Source organism: Portunus trituberculatus, chromosome 47, assembly GCF_017591435.1.
Source record: "Portunus trituberculatus isolate SZX2019 chromosome 47, ASM1759143v1, whole genome shotgun sequence".
In the NCBI taxonomy this organism is placed as follows: Eukaryota; Metazoa; Arthropoda; class Malacostraca; order Decapoda; family Portunidae; genus Portunus; species Portunus trituberculatus.
In genome coordinates, this window is record NC_059301.1 from 10,268,049 (window position 1) to 10,288,048 (window position 20,000).

The 20,000-nt window shown below is 39.3% G+C and overlaps 1 protein-coding gene across 6 annotated transcripts in view; it reads left to right on the forward strand.

Annotated features, from left to right (window-relative positions):
• Nucleotides 1-20,000, forward strand: part of LOC123520628 (Kv channel-interacting protein 4-like) — a 417,208-nt gene that overhangs the window by 202,249 nt on the left and 194,959 nt on the right. For 2 of the 6 annotated variants that reach the window (XM_045283091.1, XM_045283092.1), the window contains exons 2-3: nucleotides 1-1,448; nucleotides 7,171-7,179. The exon at nucleotides 1-1,448 is cut by the window's left edge and continues 10 nt beyond it. The exons of 1 other annotated variant lie outside the window; for it this stretch is intronic. In XM_045283091.1, the coding sequence (XP_045139026.1) occupies nucleotides 1,112-1,448; nucleotides 7,171-7,179 (346 nt within the window). In that variant the 5' untranslated portion in view covers nucleotides 1-1,111. The remainder of the gene's footprint in view (nucleotides 1,449-7,170; nucleotides 7,180-20,000) is intronic. 3 more of the 6 variants (XM_045283093.1, XM_045283095.1, XM_045283094.1) reach the window with 3 other exon arrangements.

Genomic DNA, 20,000 nt, shown 5'->3' on the forward strand with positions numbered 1-20,000 from the left:
ATTCCAGCAAAAATAAATAACAAATGAATCAAAATCCAACCTGAAACTAGGACTCAATTAACTAAAAAAAAAAAAAAAAAAAACTAATTATCCGGGAAAAGCAGACACCGAATAAAAACAAGCTATAAAATAAAACAGAAAACCTAGAAAGGAAGAAGAAAGAGAAAAAAAAAAAACACAAGAAAGAAAGATAAAATAACAACTCCCAAGTATTGAAAGCATAATTAAGAAAGCTCTCCCAGGAAACAAAAACATATAAAACAGACATAAAAAAAACACTGGGAGTAAGTCTAATAACATCAAGAAAATACGCACCACAGAAAACAGATAAGACTTGTGCAGTTATTCTGGTCGGCTGCGTTCCCCAGGTGTGCCTACAACCATGTCAGTCCCCAGCCTGTACCCGGCCCCCTCAGCTCCCCGTCCCAGTGTGCTGAGGAGGGCACCACTAAGCCTACTCAACACGTGACTGGCGAAACGATAGGCCTACTTAGCACATGGTCGTGACTGGTTGGGGCCACAGGAGCCTTTTAAGTGATTGGTTAGCGAGTGTGAGTGAGTGAAGGTGATTGGCGTAAGTCTTGGAGTGTCCGTGTTCAGTGTTCGTGATTAGCGTGGGTAATTTTAAGTCAGAAACGTCGTCAGTGATCGATAAAAGGAAAAAAAAAAGGATATTCGTGTGTTTTGTTTGTGTGCGTGTGCAAGTTGATGTGTGAGAAGTTTAAAATTATAACAAAAGAAGGTGAAGGAAAGGATATAAGAAAATACAGCGAAGAGAGAAAATAGAAAGAGAAAATACACAAAGGATGCGTACAGGAGTTACGGATTATTTCACTGATATCACGTAAGAAGCAAAAAAAAAAAAAAAAAAAAAAAGTGGCAATGCAAGTATAGAATCAACAGTAATTCATAAACACAAGACCTGCTACGAAAATTACTACAAAATAAAAAGAAAAAAACAACGCCAGTAAATATAAAGAAATCGATAAAAAAAAAAAGGAAAAGGATACATAAGAATCACTAAACGAAAATAAATAAAAAAAATATATAGGAAAACACGTAAAAAAACAACAACTTTCGCTTCCCAACGCCAGAACTAATAGAGAAACAAATGAGTAAACCAATAACAATGACAACCACATTCACGGAGCCTCGGACAGTGTACATAAACGAGGAGAAATTCAACGAGGAGGAGGAGTTTTATGACGTCACACCAGAGAGGAGGAGGAGAAAAAACACGGAGAATGAGGACGAGGAAGAGGAGGAGGAGGAGGAGGAGGAAGATGTGGAGGAGGGTGAGGTAGGGGAGGAGATCCACCACTCCCCAGGCTCCTCTCATCCCTCGGGCTCCTCCATGCGTGCTCGAAGGCAAGGGTGGAGCCTGGCCTCTCTGTACCAAAGACTCATGAGGACATTTCACCGCGCATGGAAGGAGGTCAGATTCAGTGGTGAGTAGCAACTGTTCACTCAAGGTTCAGTCCAATCAGTCACGGATGCTGCATCAAAAGAACACCAACTGTAACATCCGCCCTGCGTTGTACCAAGCGTCAAATTCAGTGGTGAGTTGATTTGAAGTCGTTCATCAGTCAGAGTTTGGTTTAGTCACTCAAGTTCAGTGAGTTTCATGAGTCAAAGGGTGAGATCCAATGGTGAGTAGCAGGATATTAGTCTAGGTTCGGCCAAGCTCACTCACTCTTTTCTTCTGTTAATTATTGCTGTTTATCTATTTTTTTTTTTTCATGTGAGCGAGGTTGGTAAAGAATACAAAAAAAGTGTGAGAAATAGCCACTTCATTGTAGTTCTAAAACATGTTTAAAATAAAAATTACATGTGTTATTTTTGTTTATAAAAATGTAGATGTTTTTACTCATTAAAACGTCTGACAAAATTTTTTAAAAGTCACCTTAATTTGATTTTTTTCTTCACTGTAGAAAATATTTTGTATTGTGGTAAATTATTACGCACTTACTCTTACTTTGCGTTTGTTTGTTTGTTTTTTGTTCCCTCTTTTAATGCTTCAACCAATTGTGTTCGTTAAACTATAATTCTTTTCAATACTGTATTTTTTTTATTAATGATCGTCTCTCTTATGAGTAACATTAGATTTTTGGTACACAGATTGGTACACAGATGTTTCATTACTCAAAATTTAGACCCATTAGTATATTCTTGGGATGCTTGTCTTGGCATAAAAATGTGTTTTCAGTAAAGCTAAACTATTTATTTCATTTATTAGCAACGCATGACATTAGGTATATTTTGCTGCAATTAACAGATGCAGTCAAAATATCAGTCAACCAATCGATCTATCAGTCAGCCAGTGGGTGAGTGTCAATTGGTTAGTTATTCATAAAGTAATTAAAGGAATCAGCAAGTGAGTATGTCAGTCGGTCATTCAATCAGTCAATCAGTTAGGCAGTCGTTCAATAATTTAGTCCAGTCTTACCATATTATCACCTCATCAACTTATGTTCAGTTCATTCATCCACATCAAAGCAGAGTAATTCAGGCATATTAGGAACACATCATTAGGAACATCACTCACTTATTAATTAATTACTTCCTCCTGTACATTATTTATCTACACCATATATTGAGAATCACAAAATTTCTTCATTTACCCTTAAAATTCGCTTTATTCAATAAATTGCAATAGTTAAGTAAAATTATATTCCCTGTCTCTTTTAGCAGTCCAGTAAAATTCAGTTCTAAAGCTAAAGGACCACTTCCTTCACTTATGTTTTTCTATTAGCAAAATCTTCACTCAATAAACACCAATTCTTCAGTAAAATTCATTCCACATAGCAAATTATCTCCTCCAGTGAAAAAAAAATACTATAAAAATATCCCATCTACAGAACACTCCATTATCACTTTCCTCAGTCACATTCCAGCCAACATTTCCCTGAACATAATCACAAAATACACGTAGTCAGCGGCTCCTCGGTGGTGGTCGCTGGCCTGCCTCTCAGAAACACTTCGGAAGCTGCAGGTGGCCGAGTCAGTTTGCACGAGGCCATTTCTCTGTTAATCCTTCAAAGTCAGTCAGTCTGGGAAGGTTTAGGCCAGCGTGAGACACAGGGAAGAGAAAGAGATAAGAGAGAGTGTGAGGTGAGAGAGAATTAGCTAGAATTTGAAATCCTTTTAATCCTTCTGTCAAAATGTTGTCCTGGCTGTGTGTAAAGGGAGACAAGTGGCGGCTCGAGAGAATTGCTTCTGTTTACAATTAAGGAAATTCTTGATCTTTACTTCTTTTCTTTATTTTTGTGAGTATTCTAATTTACTTTCAATGCATGTGATATTTTTTTTTTTATTATTACGTGTATTCATAAAGTTTTCATTTTTCTAACAGTAAGTTCACGACTTTTCTTATACCATACTTCACTTATGCATCTATTTATTCACTTACCTATCCACCTACCTACTCATTTATCCAATTATGCATTTATGTATAGTTTTTTATTTCTCTATTTGACTATTCATTCATTCGGTCAACCGTTCATTTATTAGATTTGCTTTCTCTTCCGACTTTGAATATCCTTTCTTTATTTATTTACTATTCATATACAATCTAGTAAAATCATTCACAAGCTTTATTTCAGGTTATTGATTTTACTTTGTTATGAGCAAAAGAAATTGTTTTTCTCGTGAATTTATGTACAAATAGTTTTTTTTCTTTCATTTTTATAATTTCCTACATGTTGCTTTTTTCCATTAATGAACGCCCAAACATTCTACAGCCAGTTAACAGCAGAGTAAATTCCCATCCAATCACACACACACTCTCTCTCTCTCTCTCTCTCTCTCTCTCTCTCTCTCTCTCTCTCTCTCTCTCTCTCTCTTCTATCATGTCATCGACAAATACAGTACACACAGACAGACACACACACACACACACACACACACACACACACACACACACACACACACACACACACACACGTAGACCTCTCTCACTTTATGAAATAAAAAGCCATGTGCTAACATCAACAAATATACAAGTAATTGACAAAAGTTAAAATAATAACGTTTGGCACCTTTTCACTTACAACAGCAGCAGCAACAACAACAACAACAACACTATGTAGAACCAGTAGCAGCAACAACAATAAAACAGAGATAAGTCACCATGCTACATAGTTGATTTGATATATTCGCGTAGAAAAACAAATGATATTGATGATGATGATGATGATGGTGAAGATGACTAAGATGCCGATGAAGATGATAGTGGTAGATGGTAGATGATAGTGAGAGCGGTGGTGGTCCTGGCTGTGGTAGTGGTGGTGTTAGTGGTAGTAATAGTGGTGACTATGATGATAAAAATGATGAGTGGTAGTGTTGTTGCTGTAAGTGATATGATAATGGTAGTGGTAGTGGTTGTGATGATAATGACGGTGATGGCGATGATGATGATGGTAAGAATGACCAAAACAATCTTTAACAGAACACTCACGATGATTGAAGTGACGAGGATGGCAATGGTGATGAGAGTGGTGAAGGTGGTGAGAGTGACGAGACGAAGGCCTGAGATTCGATCAAAACACGTGATAAAGACTAAAGTGAAGACAAGGGTGACAAGTTCAAGATTACTGCGGTACTGAAAACATTGCTTAGTTTCGTTTTCTTTTCCTTTCTCTGCTGCGTCAAGTACGAATTAAAAACAAGGCGGCGTGAGTCCACAGTTTCTTGGTTTCGCTGATTCCCACCACCCTCACCGACACGCCGAGGAGACACACACCTGCACCGATTATTCCACGCACCTTGCAGAATAATGGTGATGATGACGGTGGTAGTGATGATGAGGGGGGTGAAGAGGAGGAGAAAGATGATAGCAATAACATATACAATAACAAATACAACAGCAACAAAAACAAAAACAACAACAGCCGATGAAGAGGAGGAGGAGGAGGAGGAGGAGGAGGACGACGATAACAATAACATTATACAATAACAAATAAAACACAACAATAACAACAACAACAACAAAACAACAATAATAATAATAATAATAATAATAATAATAATAATAATAATAATAATAGTAATAATAACAGTAACAACAACAATACCAATAATATTAATAACAAGAAAAATAATCATCATCTTTCTGATACGAAGAGAAAAAATTGAAATAACTTTAACATCAACAACAACAACAAAACTGCATTAAAATCACAGTTTCTTCCACCTGTTCACACACACACACACACACACACACACACACACACACACACACACACACACACACACACACACACACACACACACACATCTCAACACTTTCTTGATGAGGGAACTAACGTGTGTATACTTGAATTCTAATGATCCCGCTGCGCATGTTACGTGGTGCCAAACTGGAAGAGGAAGAGGAAGAGAAAGAGGAGGAGGAAGAGGAGGAGGAGGAGGAGGAGGAGGAGGAGGAGGAGGAGGAGGAGGAGGAGGAGGAGGAGGAGGAGGAGGAGGAGGAGGAGGAGGAGAAAGCAAAAGAATACTGTACGATTGAACCAAATTTTCAAGTGTATTACGTAAATCACAGGAAATTTGTCCTCGTTTTTTCTCCTCCTCCTGCTTTCTCCTCCTCTTCCTTCTCCTCTTCGTCCTGCACCACCTCCTCCTCCTCCTCCTCCTCCTCCTCCTCCTCCTCCTCCTCCTCCTCCTCCTCCTCCTCCTCCTCCTCCTCCTCCTCCTCTCTTCTTTTTTTCACGTCTTTTAATTTTCATTCTCTTTTATTTCAATTTCACATTAATTCTTCTATTTTTATATCTTCACCAACCATTAATCTGCTCCTCTCTTCCTTTACTTAACCTAATCTTAACCATTATCCATTTCTAACACTATCACCATCTATATCCTTCTCCTTTTGCCCATACCACTACTGAATTGCTCTTGTTCTTCTTTTCCTTTTTCCTTTTTCTTCTTCTTCCACCACCAGCACCGCCACCACCGCCGCCACCACCACCACCACCACCAGAGCGGCCATAAATAAGCGCTGAAGTTCTTATGAGAGCGACTTGCATTAAAGCGTCGTTGTTTACGTGATAGCGGTGCGGTGATGAAGATGGAGGGATGAAGGAGGTAAACGAGAAGGAGGAGGAGGAGGAGGAGGAGGAGGAGGAGGAGGAGGAGGAGGAGGAGGAGGAGGAGGAGGAGGAGGAGGAGGAGGAGGAGGAGGAGGAGGAGGAGGAGGAGGAGGAGGAGGAGGAGGAGGAGGAGGAGGAGAGAGAGAGAGAGAGAGAGAGAGAGAGAGAGAGAGAGAGAGAGAGAGAGAGAGAGAGAGAGAATGTAAAAGATCATGACTTTGAGCCTTTATTATATTAAGGATAGCGCTCTCTCTCTCTCTCTCTCTCTCTCTCTCTCTCTCTCTCTGGATATACAAATAAAAAAAGTCGACCCAGTTGCCAAATATTTCGACGTCATTTCTTAACAACTTTCAATACAGAGAAGCGAAACTTGGTGGAAGAATTATAAGAGTATTTTTAATGATTTTGGTAAGAGTTTTAGCAAGAAACGTGAGTCATTATCGATAAAAAAAAAAAAAAAGCACTCTTGCAAACCCGACTAATCATCTCAGAGGCCTTTGGAAATTATACTTGTGAGGGAACAAAGCTTGAGTGTACGGATGTTGCAGGAATGAAGCGAGTAATTACGTGTCTGTTCATCTGCATCAGGCTAAATTGCACGAACACACACACACACACACACACACACACACACAGCAAGACCATTCTATCACTCTAATGGCTGTATTCATCATTTACAAATATCATTCATTCACTCTTTTAATTTCCCTTCACTCATCTATTCGTTCATGCATTATTTCATTCTTATTTATTATGTGAGCTAGGATTTTTTTTCTCTCTCTATTTGTATTTCCTATTTGATATTCCATGTGTTGTTGAAAAATATAATTAGTTGTGTTTTTGTTGATGTTATTTATATTCTTATTCTCGTCATTGTCATTATTTTCATTACTATATTGTTGTTCTTGCTTCTATTAACTCTCTCTCTCTCTCTCTCTCTCTCTCTCTCTCTCTCTCTCTCTCTCTCTCTCTCTCTCTCTCTCAATGTCTTCTTTCTCTCTTCTTGTTGTTGCAGCAATATTTTAAGTGACAAAAGAGTGGAATGTACAAAACGGTTCACTAAAATCTCCCTCTACTTCTTTTTCAGGATTGGAAGGTATGACAAGTTTTATTTATCTCTCGCCCTATACCAGTGTAGCGCCCGCCCTCATCCTCCTCCACTCTGATGACCCTGGCCATTCCTCAACTCTTGCGTCTCTGTCTCTGTGCCTCTCCCTCCAATCATCACCTCCATTTTATTTTTCCTTATATTGTTTCTTCCTTCACCTAAGTTATGTTTTCTTTTTCTCTCTCTTCTTTATCAATCTTTATATCTTTTAATTTCGTTCTTACTCTTTCTTTCATACCATTCCTATATTTTTCTTTGTTTTCTTTTTTATTTTCTTTTTTCTCCTTCTATCTCTGTCTTACACCACTTCTCTTTCTTCAATAAGGCGTCACTCTAGACTTAATCTTTCGTCATCGTCTTTCTTTCTCTCTTGCTCATGTCTCTAAATTAATTTTTGATATGAGGTCTAACTCGTACCTCGATTTCGTCACCTTTCTTCACCTTTTTTCTCTTTATTTTTTTTCTCTTCTACTCTTCCTCCTCCGCTTCCTCTTTCTCTTTTCTTTCTCATCACTTCTTTCGCTGTCTTTCTTATTGGCAGTCGTCCTTTTAAACTCTTCCATTTTCCTCTGCTCACTAAATCACTTTCCTCTTCTCATTCCTTTTTTTCTTCACTCACTTCTATACTTCCACACAAAATTATATGGTCAAAGCGATTACTGCTTTCATTATGCCTTCTACATATTTTTTTTCTTTCCTTCGTTTATTCTTCCCTTCCCTTCCCTCCCTTCCTTCCTTTCTTGCCTCCATCTCCTCCCTTACTTTTCTCGATTTTTTTTTCCTTCCTCCCTTCCCCTCTGGCCTTGTTTGTGTTCGCATGTTCCTAGAGAGAGAGAGAGAGAGAGAGAGAGAGAGAGAGAGAGAGAGAGAGAGAGAGAGAGAGAGAGAGAGAGAGAGAGAGAGAGAGAGAGAGAGAGAGAGGTTATTTCTAATATGTACATTGTAATCGTGAGTGTCTGTGTTTGTGTGTGTGTGTGTGTGTGTGTGTGTGTGTGTGTGTGTGTGTGTGTGTGTGTGTGTGTGTGTGTGTGTGTACGTAGCCCCGCCTCTATGTATACCCCCACAATCCATGTTGACGTAATGGTGTACGTAACTTGTGTGCGTTTTCTGTGTGCGTAGCCTTATTACATGTCTGTACGTATATAACCTGTGTATGTGTGTACGTGTGTGTGTACGTAACATGTTGCACTATATATGTCTTCCCCGGTGTTGGCTCAGTCATTAGTAGTGTTACCTGTCCCCTCCCTGTACCCCTCGTTCGAACACCACAAGACCCCTCACTCTTGATTACTCCCCCCTCCTCCTCCTCCTCCTCCTCCTCCTCCTCCTCCTCCTCCTCCTCCTCCTCCTCCCTTTCCCCTTTTCTTCTTCTCCCTCCTCCTCCTCCTCCTTTTTCTCTCTTCCTTTCTTTAATCCTTACTATCATATTCCTAACATATTTTCCACCCCTTCTCCTCCTCCTCTTTCTCTTCCTTCTCCCCTTTTCTTCTTTCCCCCACCTCCTCTTTCTTTCTTTCTTCCCTTCTTTACTCTCTCCCTAACATATTTTCCACCCTTTCTTCTCCTCCTCCTCCTACTTCCCCTCTTTCTCCCCTTTTCTTCTTTCCCTTCCTCCTCCTCCTATTTCCTTCTCTCTTCCCTTCTTTACTCCCCCCTAACATATTTTCCACACCTCTTTCCTCACCTCATACCCAAACCCATCAGTCTCCTCCCGCTCCCTCTATGTTTCCCTTTACCTGGTGTCTCATTCCACCAAATCCTCTCCTGTCCTTCACTCCCATTTCCTGCAATTCATTTCCCCTCCCCATCGCCAATGCCTTAATCCTCCTCCCCTCACCTGCATCCTTTCCCTGGATTCCTCTCCCCTCATGTATCCTATCCCTTTAATTTCTTTCCCCTCCCTCCTTTCCTTCCCTTACATGCCTCCCTTCCATCGTCTCCCTTCCTTATTTCTTGTTACACCGCTCCCTTCCCCTTTCCCTCATCTGTACTTGCCCTGGACAAAGGCTTACTCTTCCCCTCTCCCTCCCCTTCCCTTCCCTTTGCAATTAGGTCACGTGTTGGCTTCTAGCAATGTTGTGTACAAGATGACAACACACACTCAATCCTCTGCACTCCTCGTCTGTCCTCTATACAAGATTACTACTGTATGTTATTATCACTAGTGTTATTATGATTACTACCAGCATTTATGACTACAAGGTATTGCTAGATATTATTAGCATTATCACTAGTACGTATTCATTTGTTGTTGCTTATTCCTTCTTTTTAGCATATAGTTTTATTTTTTTGTTTCATCAACCTGAATGGAAAAATACGAGGCAAGCAGTAAGTATGTTTGATTCTTATTCCTTGCTGTGAATTTTTTGTAGTTTTCAAGAGGTAAGGAGAACAAGAGACTGCTGATACAACTGCTTTTCCCATATGTATTACAGGGAGAAGTATAACACGTAAGTATATATATATATATATATATATATATATATATATATATATATATATATATATATATATATATATATATATATATATATATATATATATATATATATATATATATATATATATATATATATATATATATATATATATATATATATATATATATACTCTCTATATATCTCTCTCTCTCTCTCTCTCTCTCTCTCTCTCTCTCTCTCTCTCTCTCTCTCTCTCTCTCTCTCTCTCTCTCTCTCTCTCTCTCTCTCTCTCTCTCTCTCTCTCTCTTGGTGTATTTTAAAGAATATTTGTTTTGGACGCGGTCACGGAACAATGTATTTGAGACAATGAACGAAATATTCCGGACATTTCATTCAAATGTTGGTGGTTTCTAAATATCACATAATAACATGACATAGCTGTGATATTATTGCATTAATCAACGTCACAGCAATGTAGGCCTACCCCTCTTAACACTCCAATCCAACCACTTGGAAAAATATTTTGAAATTAATTTGCCTTGTTTTACGCAAAGTCAGCGTCATGCATGAAAAAAAAGAAAACAATAATGATAAACAAATAAATAGATAAAACCCAGCATTCAGTGCGAAATTAATAGATAGATAAAAACCAGCATTCAGTGCGAAATTAAAATAATAATTATATATATATATATATATATATATATATATATATATATATATATATATATATATATATATATATATATATATATATATATATATATATATATATATATATATATATATATATAACAAAAATAAAATACAAAAAAATCTTACAATATGGAATCATACGCAAGATGAAAGAGTGGTTCGAATGATGCAGCCTTCTTTCATGAGGTTCCTCCAAAGTGACCCAGATTTCAAAGCGGCCTTTAGTTGAGGCCAAGATGGTCTCGCGGGGCTTTAACAAGACGCATCCATAAGATCATCTCTCACCTCTTCAGACACACCAGCAGACTCTGTCTGTTCACCAGCCGCACACTTCTTTGCTTTTTGACGAGTGTGACCACTGATCTCACGACCACTGGCAAGCAGTAACGAGCACTTCAACTTCCCCAGGGGTCCTTCATGAATATTACTCAACTCCACAGGAAACCGATGTCCAGGTCTCTGCGTTTCATAAATCAATCAAAAAGACATATTTTTATCTATTTCCTAATCATTTACTTAATGTATAGAAGTCATGTATAAGACGCTGGGCAGCTTCATCCAATAGCGGATCTGTATTTCCTGTGAAAATTTTGAAATAACTTTCTACCACCGAGCGGGTGGATGCAAATGAGGGTTGCTACATTAACAGGGGTCTTCTAGGTAAGTCAAGGAATGGTTATCAGTCTTGAGGTAAAATCAAGGAGTTATTTCAGTTAGACAGAGAAAAGAACTCTTGCACAACAAACATGTATATATTCCACTGCTAGTCACTCCCTGAAGAATTTTGGATCACGCACTTGTTCTATTGGAATGCAAATGTTTAAAATAAATGTGATATATTCCTTAAGAGATCTTTAATGAAAGAAATTAATTCTTCAGCCTTGACTAAATCAAAAAGACAGTTTTTTACTTGAAGTCTGGGGGTGTAAAATTGAAAATTAATTTGTTTCGGTACACCTTAGCAGTTGTTTTTTTTTCTTTTTTGAATGACCTTCAGATCAAAATATTCAGCAACAAGCTCTCCATTATTTTTCTAATAAATATACATTTATAATCCATGTGGTGCATGAGATCTTGTATTTCTAACTGTAAATTTATCTCAATCACTGGTCCAATTATTGAGTCAGAGCGATAGCTAGAGACTTCAGTGTTACTAACGCTACTAGAAAGCAACTTTTGGTTACGTTACGTCTTTCCAATTCCAGTAAATTATAAGAAAGATTCTTTAAGTTTAGTCCATCATCTTCATGAGTATCTCCTAGCATATCCAAAGCCACTTCGCAGCTACAGCATCGAGTAAATATCTGACACTCATGTGTGCAAGATTTGCTAATTAATTTAAATTAAACGATCTTGAAAGTCTTATCATACATGTTCTTAAGTACATTTTTTTCCTTTATTTTAATGCGTGTGTGCATTTGTGTTCAAGGTTCATTATGCTGGTGTGAAATTTGCTAATTTCAGGTCGTTCACTTCACCGGCAGCTAAGAAGGTTCATTCAGGGAAGTGGTTCATTTCATTCCGCGGCTTCGTGAACGCCACCTGTCTTCAGTGGGTCGTGGTCCAGGTTGTGGCCCATGAGCCATGAAACGAGACCCTTCGGTAAAGCTCCTAATATACAAACAAATATATTATCTCTCTCTCTCTCTCTCTCTCTCTCTCTCTCTCTCTCTCTCTCTCTCTCTCCTTAGCGCCTCAATTACACTCTTAACGTTAATCAAAGATCATTACGCCGCTGTGAGCAATTGTGGCGTTCGCTATGGGCCGAGTTGCTGGTGATCGCTGGCTGTTTTGATGCAGGATAGGGTCACGCTATCATAGTTATCCAGAATGTATCATTCTACAACCGGCTTTCATGATACATCTTGACACATTGTTCTTGGTGGCTGCAAAATATTGGTTCTATTTTCTATGGAAACAGTATTCATGGGGTCTGGTGATGAACATTCTATAATAGATAAATATTCGCAAGTATGCTCCAAGTGTTATCACATTTATTCATATCTTGCTAAATATTTAATTTTGAATATTTTTCCACTGGTTTCTGCAGTGAGTAATGTTTGGTCTAGCAAATTCCCTAAAGAGTCGGTCAAGTATTATTTGCACCGACAAGATATTGTCTCCGACGAAACTGCAGGGAGACGAAAGGACTGGCCAATATCAGACACGCCAATTTATCTAAGATACAACAAACCCAAGGGAAGAAATATGAGTTTGTAGTGTTTTATAAAACCCCAATCTACACATGCATTGTGGCTGATTGCACGAACATGCCACGGAAGAAGAACCAATGATTAAAAGATGCGTTGTATTTCTAAAGGAGAATGCTGCAACTCAGGGAAGACATTGCGAGACACGCGATGTCAAGACTATCCTCACAAGTGTCCCGCTAACATTTGGCATGAATATATGGATGCATTTGTCATGGCTTCACGATTTTCATACGTGCACATTAATTGTATAACTTGAATGGATAAACTAAGCTCATATAGAGAGAAAATAAAACGTGTTCATCCCAGGGCGATACATACAAGACCCGAGACAATGTGCATCGTATGTAGCTCCTTTTGGCGTATCTTTTACTCTCTCCTAGGTGGTGGTGGCTAAAAATGTCATTAATATATCATTAATTGGTTTGATGGTACATAAACAACGTAAGGATTTTTTTTCCAGCTGTAGAATTCAGTTAACTGGTGAATCTGGCATTTTTTTTTTTCCAGAGCATAGCGAACGCCTCAGTTAAAGCGTATGGCTAATTATCTACCGTTCCTCAAAGATACTTATAAATGTGTGACTCTTGAAATTAGAAAGAATCAACAACTGTGTGTGTGTGTGTGTGTGTGTGTGTGTGTGTGTGTGTGTGTGTGTGTGTGTGTGTGTGTGTGTGTGTGTGTGTGTGTGTGTGTGTGTGTGTGTGTGTGTGTGTGTGTGTGTGTTTGAGTTGGTGGGGCCTACGATGAAAGATTAGTGAAGTTTTACCAAGAAGAGATAAAGATAAACCAAATACCAAAAGTAACTTGAAATAGAATAAAGACAGATTAAGTGAATATGCAATAAAATATGTGATCAGTATAAAGCAAAACAAAATTATCCTTAAGAGAGTGGTCACGTGTTGCCAATAGAGTGGTGTGCGCTTAAAGGCGAGTGTTACATGCAGCTGCTTAATTACTTCGATCTACTCATCTGTGTGGCGAGGCGAGGAGCGTGACGTGACCTTGGTGTGGTCTACCTCCCATCAAACCACCACCATCCGGGCGTAATTATGCCTCAGAGCGATCAAGCCACCATTAAGATATCACCAAGAAATTACGTCCATCGAAACTGCTACTAATGCCACTTCAGCAAAGCAAGCAAAATATTAATAATTACGAATGCAAAGGGAAATTCAAGGGTGAATAAGCCAGTGAATAATATTGATCGGACGCATTTCCGATTTCATACTAAATTTGCATTCCTTAGAGAGATGTAGGTTAAGAAGGGATCTCATAGGAGTATTTAAGTAGTATAGAGGTTATAGCAAAGGGGACATGACCAAAAACCTTAGGAAAGATGCAAAAATAATGGGTTCGAGCTCGAGAAATTAGGTTCAGAAAAGAAATTGGTACAAACTGGTTATCTGACAAATGGTTGATGAATGGAGGGGATTCAGTAATCATATTATTAGTGTTGCCTCAATAGGAGGTTTAGGAGAAGATTAGATATATTTATGGATGGGGATGATAGGTGGAATTAGATAGCTTTGCTTATACAGGGACTGACTGCTACGTGTAGGTCTGGCGGCCTCTTGCACCTTCCCTCATGTTCTTATGTTTCTTAAACTATATAAAACTTTTAATGACATAACAAAAAATAATGAACAGTACTATTTCTCTCTCTCTCTCTCTCTCTCTCTCTCTCTCTCTCTCTCTCTCTCTCTCTCACTCTCTCTCTCTCTCTCTCGTGAGTTCATTAAATGTCATTACAAACCCAACAGCAATACTTACGTAATATGGTTTACGATGAACAAAGTCGCCTTATTAAGGAAACATGGAGCAGTTACATAGCTTACATTACTTTTTCCTTTGGTCTTTCTTAGCAGCAATGTATAACTTTGCATGCCGTGGCGACACTGAATTATACATCAAGGCGGGGAACCTCAAGGAACCAGAAAGAGAAGATTGGCAGGGGCTCCTTCATATGACGCCTTTGCTCTTTTACTACCCAGCAAACTCCCTTCTCCACTTCATCCTTTACTTTTCCTCCTTATTCGTGACTCCACTGTCTGTCTCTTACTTCCTCTTATCCGAACACTTCTCCCCGCTGTTGATTTCCTCTTTCTTTCCCTCCACTTTCTTCATTTGAATCCTCTTTGCTTCACTCAATATTAATTTCTTTCACTGAGCTACATCTCCAACTCCTTTCCTACTCAACTCTTTCCTGTTTGGTTTCATTGCTTTCTTCTTTAATATCCTAATCCTTCTCCTTCTTCTTCTCCTCCTCCTCCTCCTCCTCCTCCTCCTCCTCCTCCTCCTCCTCCTCCTCCTCCTCTTTCTTCAATCTTTTCTCAAACAAATTATCTTTCTCTTCCCAATCCGAGTCGTACATTCTCTCTCTCTCTCTCTCTCTCTCTCTCTCTCTCTCTCTCTCTCTCTCTCTCTCTTTCCTAGCCGATGCATTTAAACATCCAACAACGTTTTATTATCAGATAATTTAACTTTGAAAATTATTAAAGTTGGAAATTTTACATATCTAAGAGTAATGAGAAAATTCTAGACCGGAAAAACGGTCTGGTTTCATTTACATTGTGGGGGGAGAGAGAGAGAGAGAGAGAGAGAGAGAGAGAGAGAGAGAGAGAGAGAGAGAGAGAGAGAGAGAGAGAGAGAGAGAGAGAGAGAGAGAGAGAGAGAGAGAGAGAGAGAGATGGCCTGGGTAATGGGAGGAACGAAACAGAGATGGAGAAAGAGAGACAGACAACCAAACAGACAGATAGACAGACAGACAAACAAATATCCAGAAAGACAGGTAGGTTAGCAGGTAAATGGTGTGTGTGTGTGTGTGTGTGTGTGTGTGTGTGTGTGTGTGTGTGTGTGTGTGTGTGTGTGTGTGTGTGTGTGTGTGTGTGTGTGTGTTACGTGGGACCCAGACGCGTTACGCAATGGTCTGTGCTGAGTGACCTGGTGACACAGCAGGCCCTCAAAGGCAGCCACTCAGCCGGCGTTGCGTCATCCCTTGGCTGGATCACTCAGTGGCTTCAGATTACCCGTTTAGATGATAAGGATACCGCATGTCAGGCCCGTAAAGGAGGAGGAGGAGGAACAAAAGAAGCTCAAAGGTTAATCTTGGTCTTGTGTCTTGTATAAAAAGTGAAAGGGGAGCAAGACAAGGAAGAGAGTGAGAAAGGTCGACCGTATTGATTGATTGACAGACTGATGTACTGCAGGAACCTCACGCCAATGTAGAAAGTAGAATGCTAGAAGATGGAAATTGGATTAGGTTGAATTATTGTTGAAAATTTTATAGTGTCTAATTATCACACACACACACACACACACACACACACACACACACACACACACACAGAAAGATCAATCTAGTGGTCAATTCAATTTTTTTGAGGTTCTTTGACACTCCTCATCTCAAGTAGTTTAAGTGTTAAGATAAAAAAAAAATGAAAGAAGCGGAGAGTTTCAGAGTCCATTAGAGAAAAGAATGAAAGTTAAGTTACTGGTGGATAGAATACGATGGTTGTAGTGCTGGAGCGGGGAGGGGCGGAGGAAGCACTCAGCTGGCACGTTTGGGTGGGGGCAGCACACAGGGAATTAACAGCAGAAGACAGTAAGACGCAACATTCTTCAATTTTCTAGACATTAGTGAAATTAGAACTTTAAATTCAAACAACGTTATTTCTACTAAGAGGATGATTATTAGTAGTCTTTGACATTCGCAGTAGATATTAACCACTCCAATACTGGGACACATTTTTACCTAGAGATTTGTATACGATTAGTCCGTCTTCTTGACATTATGACGGGTCTATGGAGGTCAGAATACTAATGGCCGGAGTCGTCAATGTTTTAATCTCCCACATAAGTTTTTGAAGCTGTATAGAAGCAGAATAGTAAGCAGAATGAATATGGAAACGCGTCATGGTAATTAAAGGGTTAAATCAAAATATGATAAAAAAAAAAGATAGAATCATTCCATATTGTTGTTCCATCCAGCTGTATTTATCTACATCAATAAGGGCTAAATCTCTTTTTTTTCTTCAGTGAGGCAGAAAAACTTCGTAGATACGTTAGATAAGTCAACTAAGCGCTTCCGTCCACTCATACCTCCATCTCCTTGAAGGTCACTGACTTCCCCTTACTTCCTACAGCGACAAAGAACAGTACAGCAAGAACCCCCTTTGGTAAGATCTCCGCGAGGCAACGGGCCGGAAAATAACATTACAAACTTTCTCCTTTATATCTGCCATTGTTGCCTTTTGTTAAGACTTGACCTGACTCAAGATGACTGGGCCAGGAGAAGGAAGGGGGGAGCAGGGGAGCCAAGGACATATTACAAAGAAGCACGTCAGATTTTTACAACAACAGTTTGTGACATAATATAAGAACGAAAAACATGTAGAGGCCCGGGGCTCGACTTGTCAGGAGGTAAAATAATGTCAAAAATATAGGTCGATTGAACGTGAAGGAAGTATTTGAGACTGAAAAGAAAAAAAAGAAAAAAAGTTCAAGTATGTTTCCTATACTAAAATCTGTTCAAAATATAAGAGTAGTGACTTTTACTTACTTGAAGAGAAGAAGAGGAGGAGGAGGAGGAGGAGGAGGAGGAGGAAGAGGAGAAGGAGGAGGAAGAGGAGGACGAGGAGGTGCTGGTAGTGGTCAAGTGCAAGATGAGAAGAGGAAATAATATGAGAGAAGAGAAGAGGTAAGTGGAAATGAGAGGGGAGGAAAGAAAAGGAGACGACAAAAGGGAAAAAGTAAGAAGAAAAGGAGGAGAAAGGAGGGGAGGAATGAAGAGAAGAGGAATGAGGAAAAGGGAGAAAAAGGTAGAAAGGTGAGAAAAAAACGAGAAGAGAGAAAAGAAAAGGAAACGAGGGAGAAAATTAACAGAAACGCAAAACTCAGAATAAAAAAATATATGAAAATGAGAACAATAAGGATAGAGAGGACAGGAGAGACGGAAAAAGAGAAAGAAGAAGAAGAAGAAGAAGAAGAAGAAGAAGAAGAAGAAGAAGAAGAAGAAGAAGAAGAAGAAGAAGAAGAAGAAGAAGAAGAAGAAGAAGAAGAAAGAAGGAGGAGGAAGAGGAGAAAAAGGAGGAAAAATTAAAAGAGGAGACGTAAAACCAAGGAGGAGGAGGAGGAGGAGGAGGAGGAGGAGGAGGAGGAGGAGGAGGAGGAGGAGGAGGAGGAGTAAGAAGAAGAAGGAGGAGGAAAGGAATGAAAAATGAAAGGAGGGAATATAAAATCAAATCAAGTTTATGAACGAGGAAGCGGAACTTGAATAAAAATAAAAATTAAGGCACCAGTGAATACCTATGAAAAATAAGAAGAAAAAACAGGGACAGTGCATTCATAAAGTAAATTAACCCAACCATCCACGCACTATACCTCGTTATAAGCACAATATACAACAACAGAGCGAAAGGACAAGAGCGGAGTAGTGGCGGTTGTTAACTCCTTCAGTACTGGGACGCATCTTTTGCCATGAGATTTGAATACGATTAGACGATTTTATTTACGTTATGAACTATCTATGGGGGTCAGAAGATTAATGAGCACAGTCTTCACAATTGTAATTCCCACATAAGTTTCTGAAGCTGTATAAAATCATCAAAACAGTAAGCAGATTCAATAAGGAAACGCGTCACGGTACTGAAGGAGTTAACCACAGATGTGAGTTCAAGATGAGGTCAATTTTGTCGTAAAGATGACCCCATACTCTCAGAGGAACTGGTTAAAATCAAAGGACTAAAACCAAAATAAATAAAAGAAATATATCAGGGTTCTAGTTATAATATCTAATGATAAAAATTGTTGGGTGAGAATCTGGATTGAACACGTATCTTTGAGCGAGATAGAGAGCTAATATTTGACATTTATCCATTCATTTCGACTATCACTTTCGGACCTGCAAGGGAATTGGCAAATAATTGGGCCTTTCTTTTAATTTCATGTTGTTCTTGGCCAGTTTTTCCCTCTTACGTAAAAATAGAAAGCACTGCACAGATCTCAAGAGTTACAGGGAAGCATTACACGGTGACACAGTGATGCATTGCAGAATAAAAAATACGAAGTTACAAAAAAAAAAAGAAAAAAAACAGGAAGAAAAACATAATAGAGAAGTTATAACCGTGAGTACTTGACGAGAGAGAGAGAGAGAGAGAGAGAGAGAGAGAGAGAGAGAGAGAGAGAGAGAGAGAGAGAGAGAGAGAGAGAGAGAGAGAGAGAGAGAGAGCGCAGAGATCCGCCGTGGTACAGTGGAACCATGCGTGCTTTGGGGTCAGAGGGATCTCCAAGCGCACGGGTTCCAATCCTGTCCACGGTCCGAGTGTAGGCTGGGCTTCCTCACTCGGGGCAATGGCTTCCTAGCGGGTGGGCTTTCAGATAGGAGGTACCCTAAAAAGTATCCCCTTTAGCCCATAAATTTCCGTGAAAAGCCCACATAGTATAAATAAAAAAAAAACAGGAGAGAGAGAGAGAGAGAGAGAGAGAGAGAGAGAGAGAGAGAGAGAGAGAGAGAGAGAGAGAGAGAGAGAGAATAGTAATAGGGTATATAGCATCAGTACTAGGTTTTGCACACACCGGAGGGTTTACCAAAAAAATGCAACCGATTTTCACATTTCATCCTTTGATATTTTAACAGGAAATGTCACCACGTGCAGGAATAAATAAAACTTGCATAAATAAAACTTGTATAGGCGGTTTGTTTATTATCTTTGGATTTTCAAGCGAGAAATACTTCAGGTGGTGGAAGAAGGGAAGAAAATATACCCATAACATTTTTCTTCAAGAGTTTACAAGGAACAAACCGGGAAAACCTATATTTGTTGAGAGAGAGAGAGAGAGAGAGAGAGAGAGAGAGAGAGAGAGAGAGAGAGAGAGAGAGAGAGAGAGAGAGAGAGAGAGAGAGAGAGAGAGAGAGAGAGAGAGAGAGAGAGAGAGAGAGAGAGAGAGAGGATGGGAGGTGAAGAAGGAAGGGGAGAGAGAAAAAACCCTTTTTTCCAGTGTAAGAAATTAGTTCAGGGAAGCAGAAATGTGAGAGAGCTGAAATAATGAGTAGGGGCAAAATAATGAGTTTGTCCTTCACACAGGATATGAACCCTGAGGACACAACTTCAAATTAAATAAATAACACATAAAAAGAATAAACAAATAATTACACACTTTCAGAGGAGGAGGAGGAGGAGGAGGAGGAGGAGGAGGAGGAGGAGGAGGAGGAGGAGGAGGAGGAATACAAACGAATACGAAGGAAAACAAACAGCAATAGATCCCGATGTTCTTACTAGGCTGTTTGTTGAGACCATTTATTAACCACCAGTGATAGCGACAGGACAGCAAAGCAGAAGGCTCCTCCCCACCCATCCCTCCCTCCAGCCGAGGATGACAGGAAAAAAAGCGAAACCATGTGATATTGAAAAAACAAATGGAATCTTAGTAGAGAGTGAAAAGGAAATATGTAATTCAAGTCTGACTACTAGTGTTTGTGGGG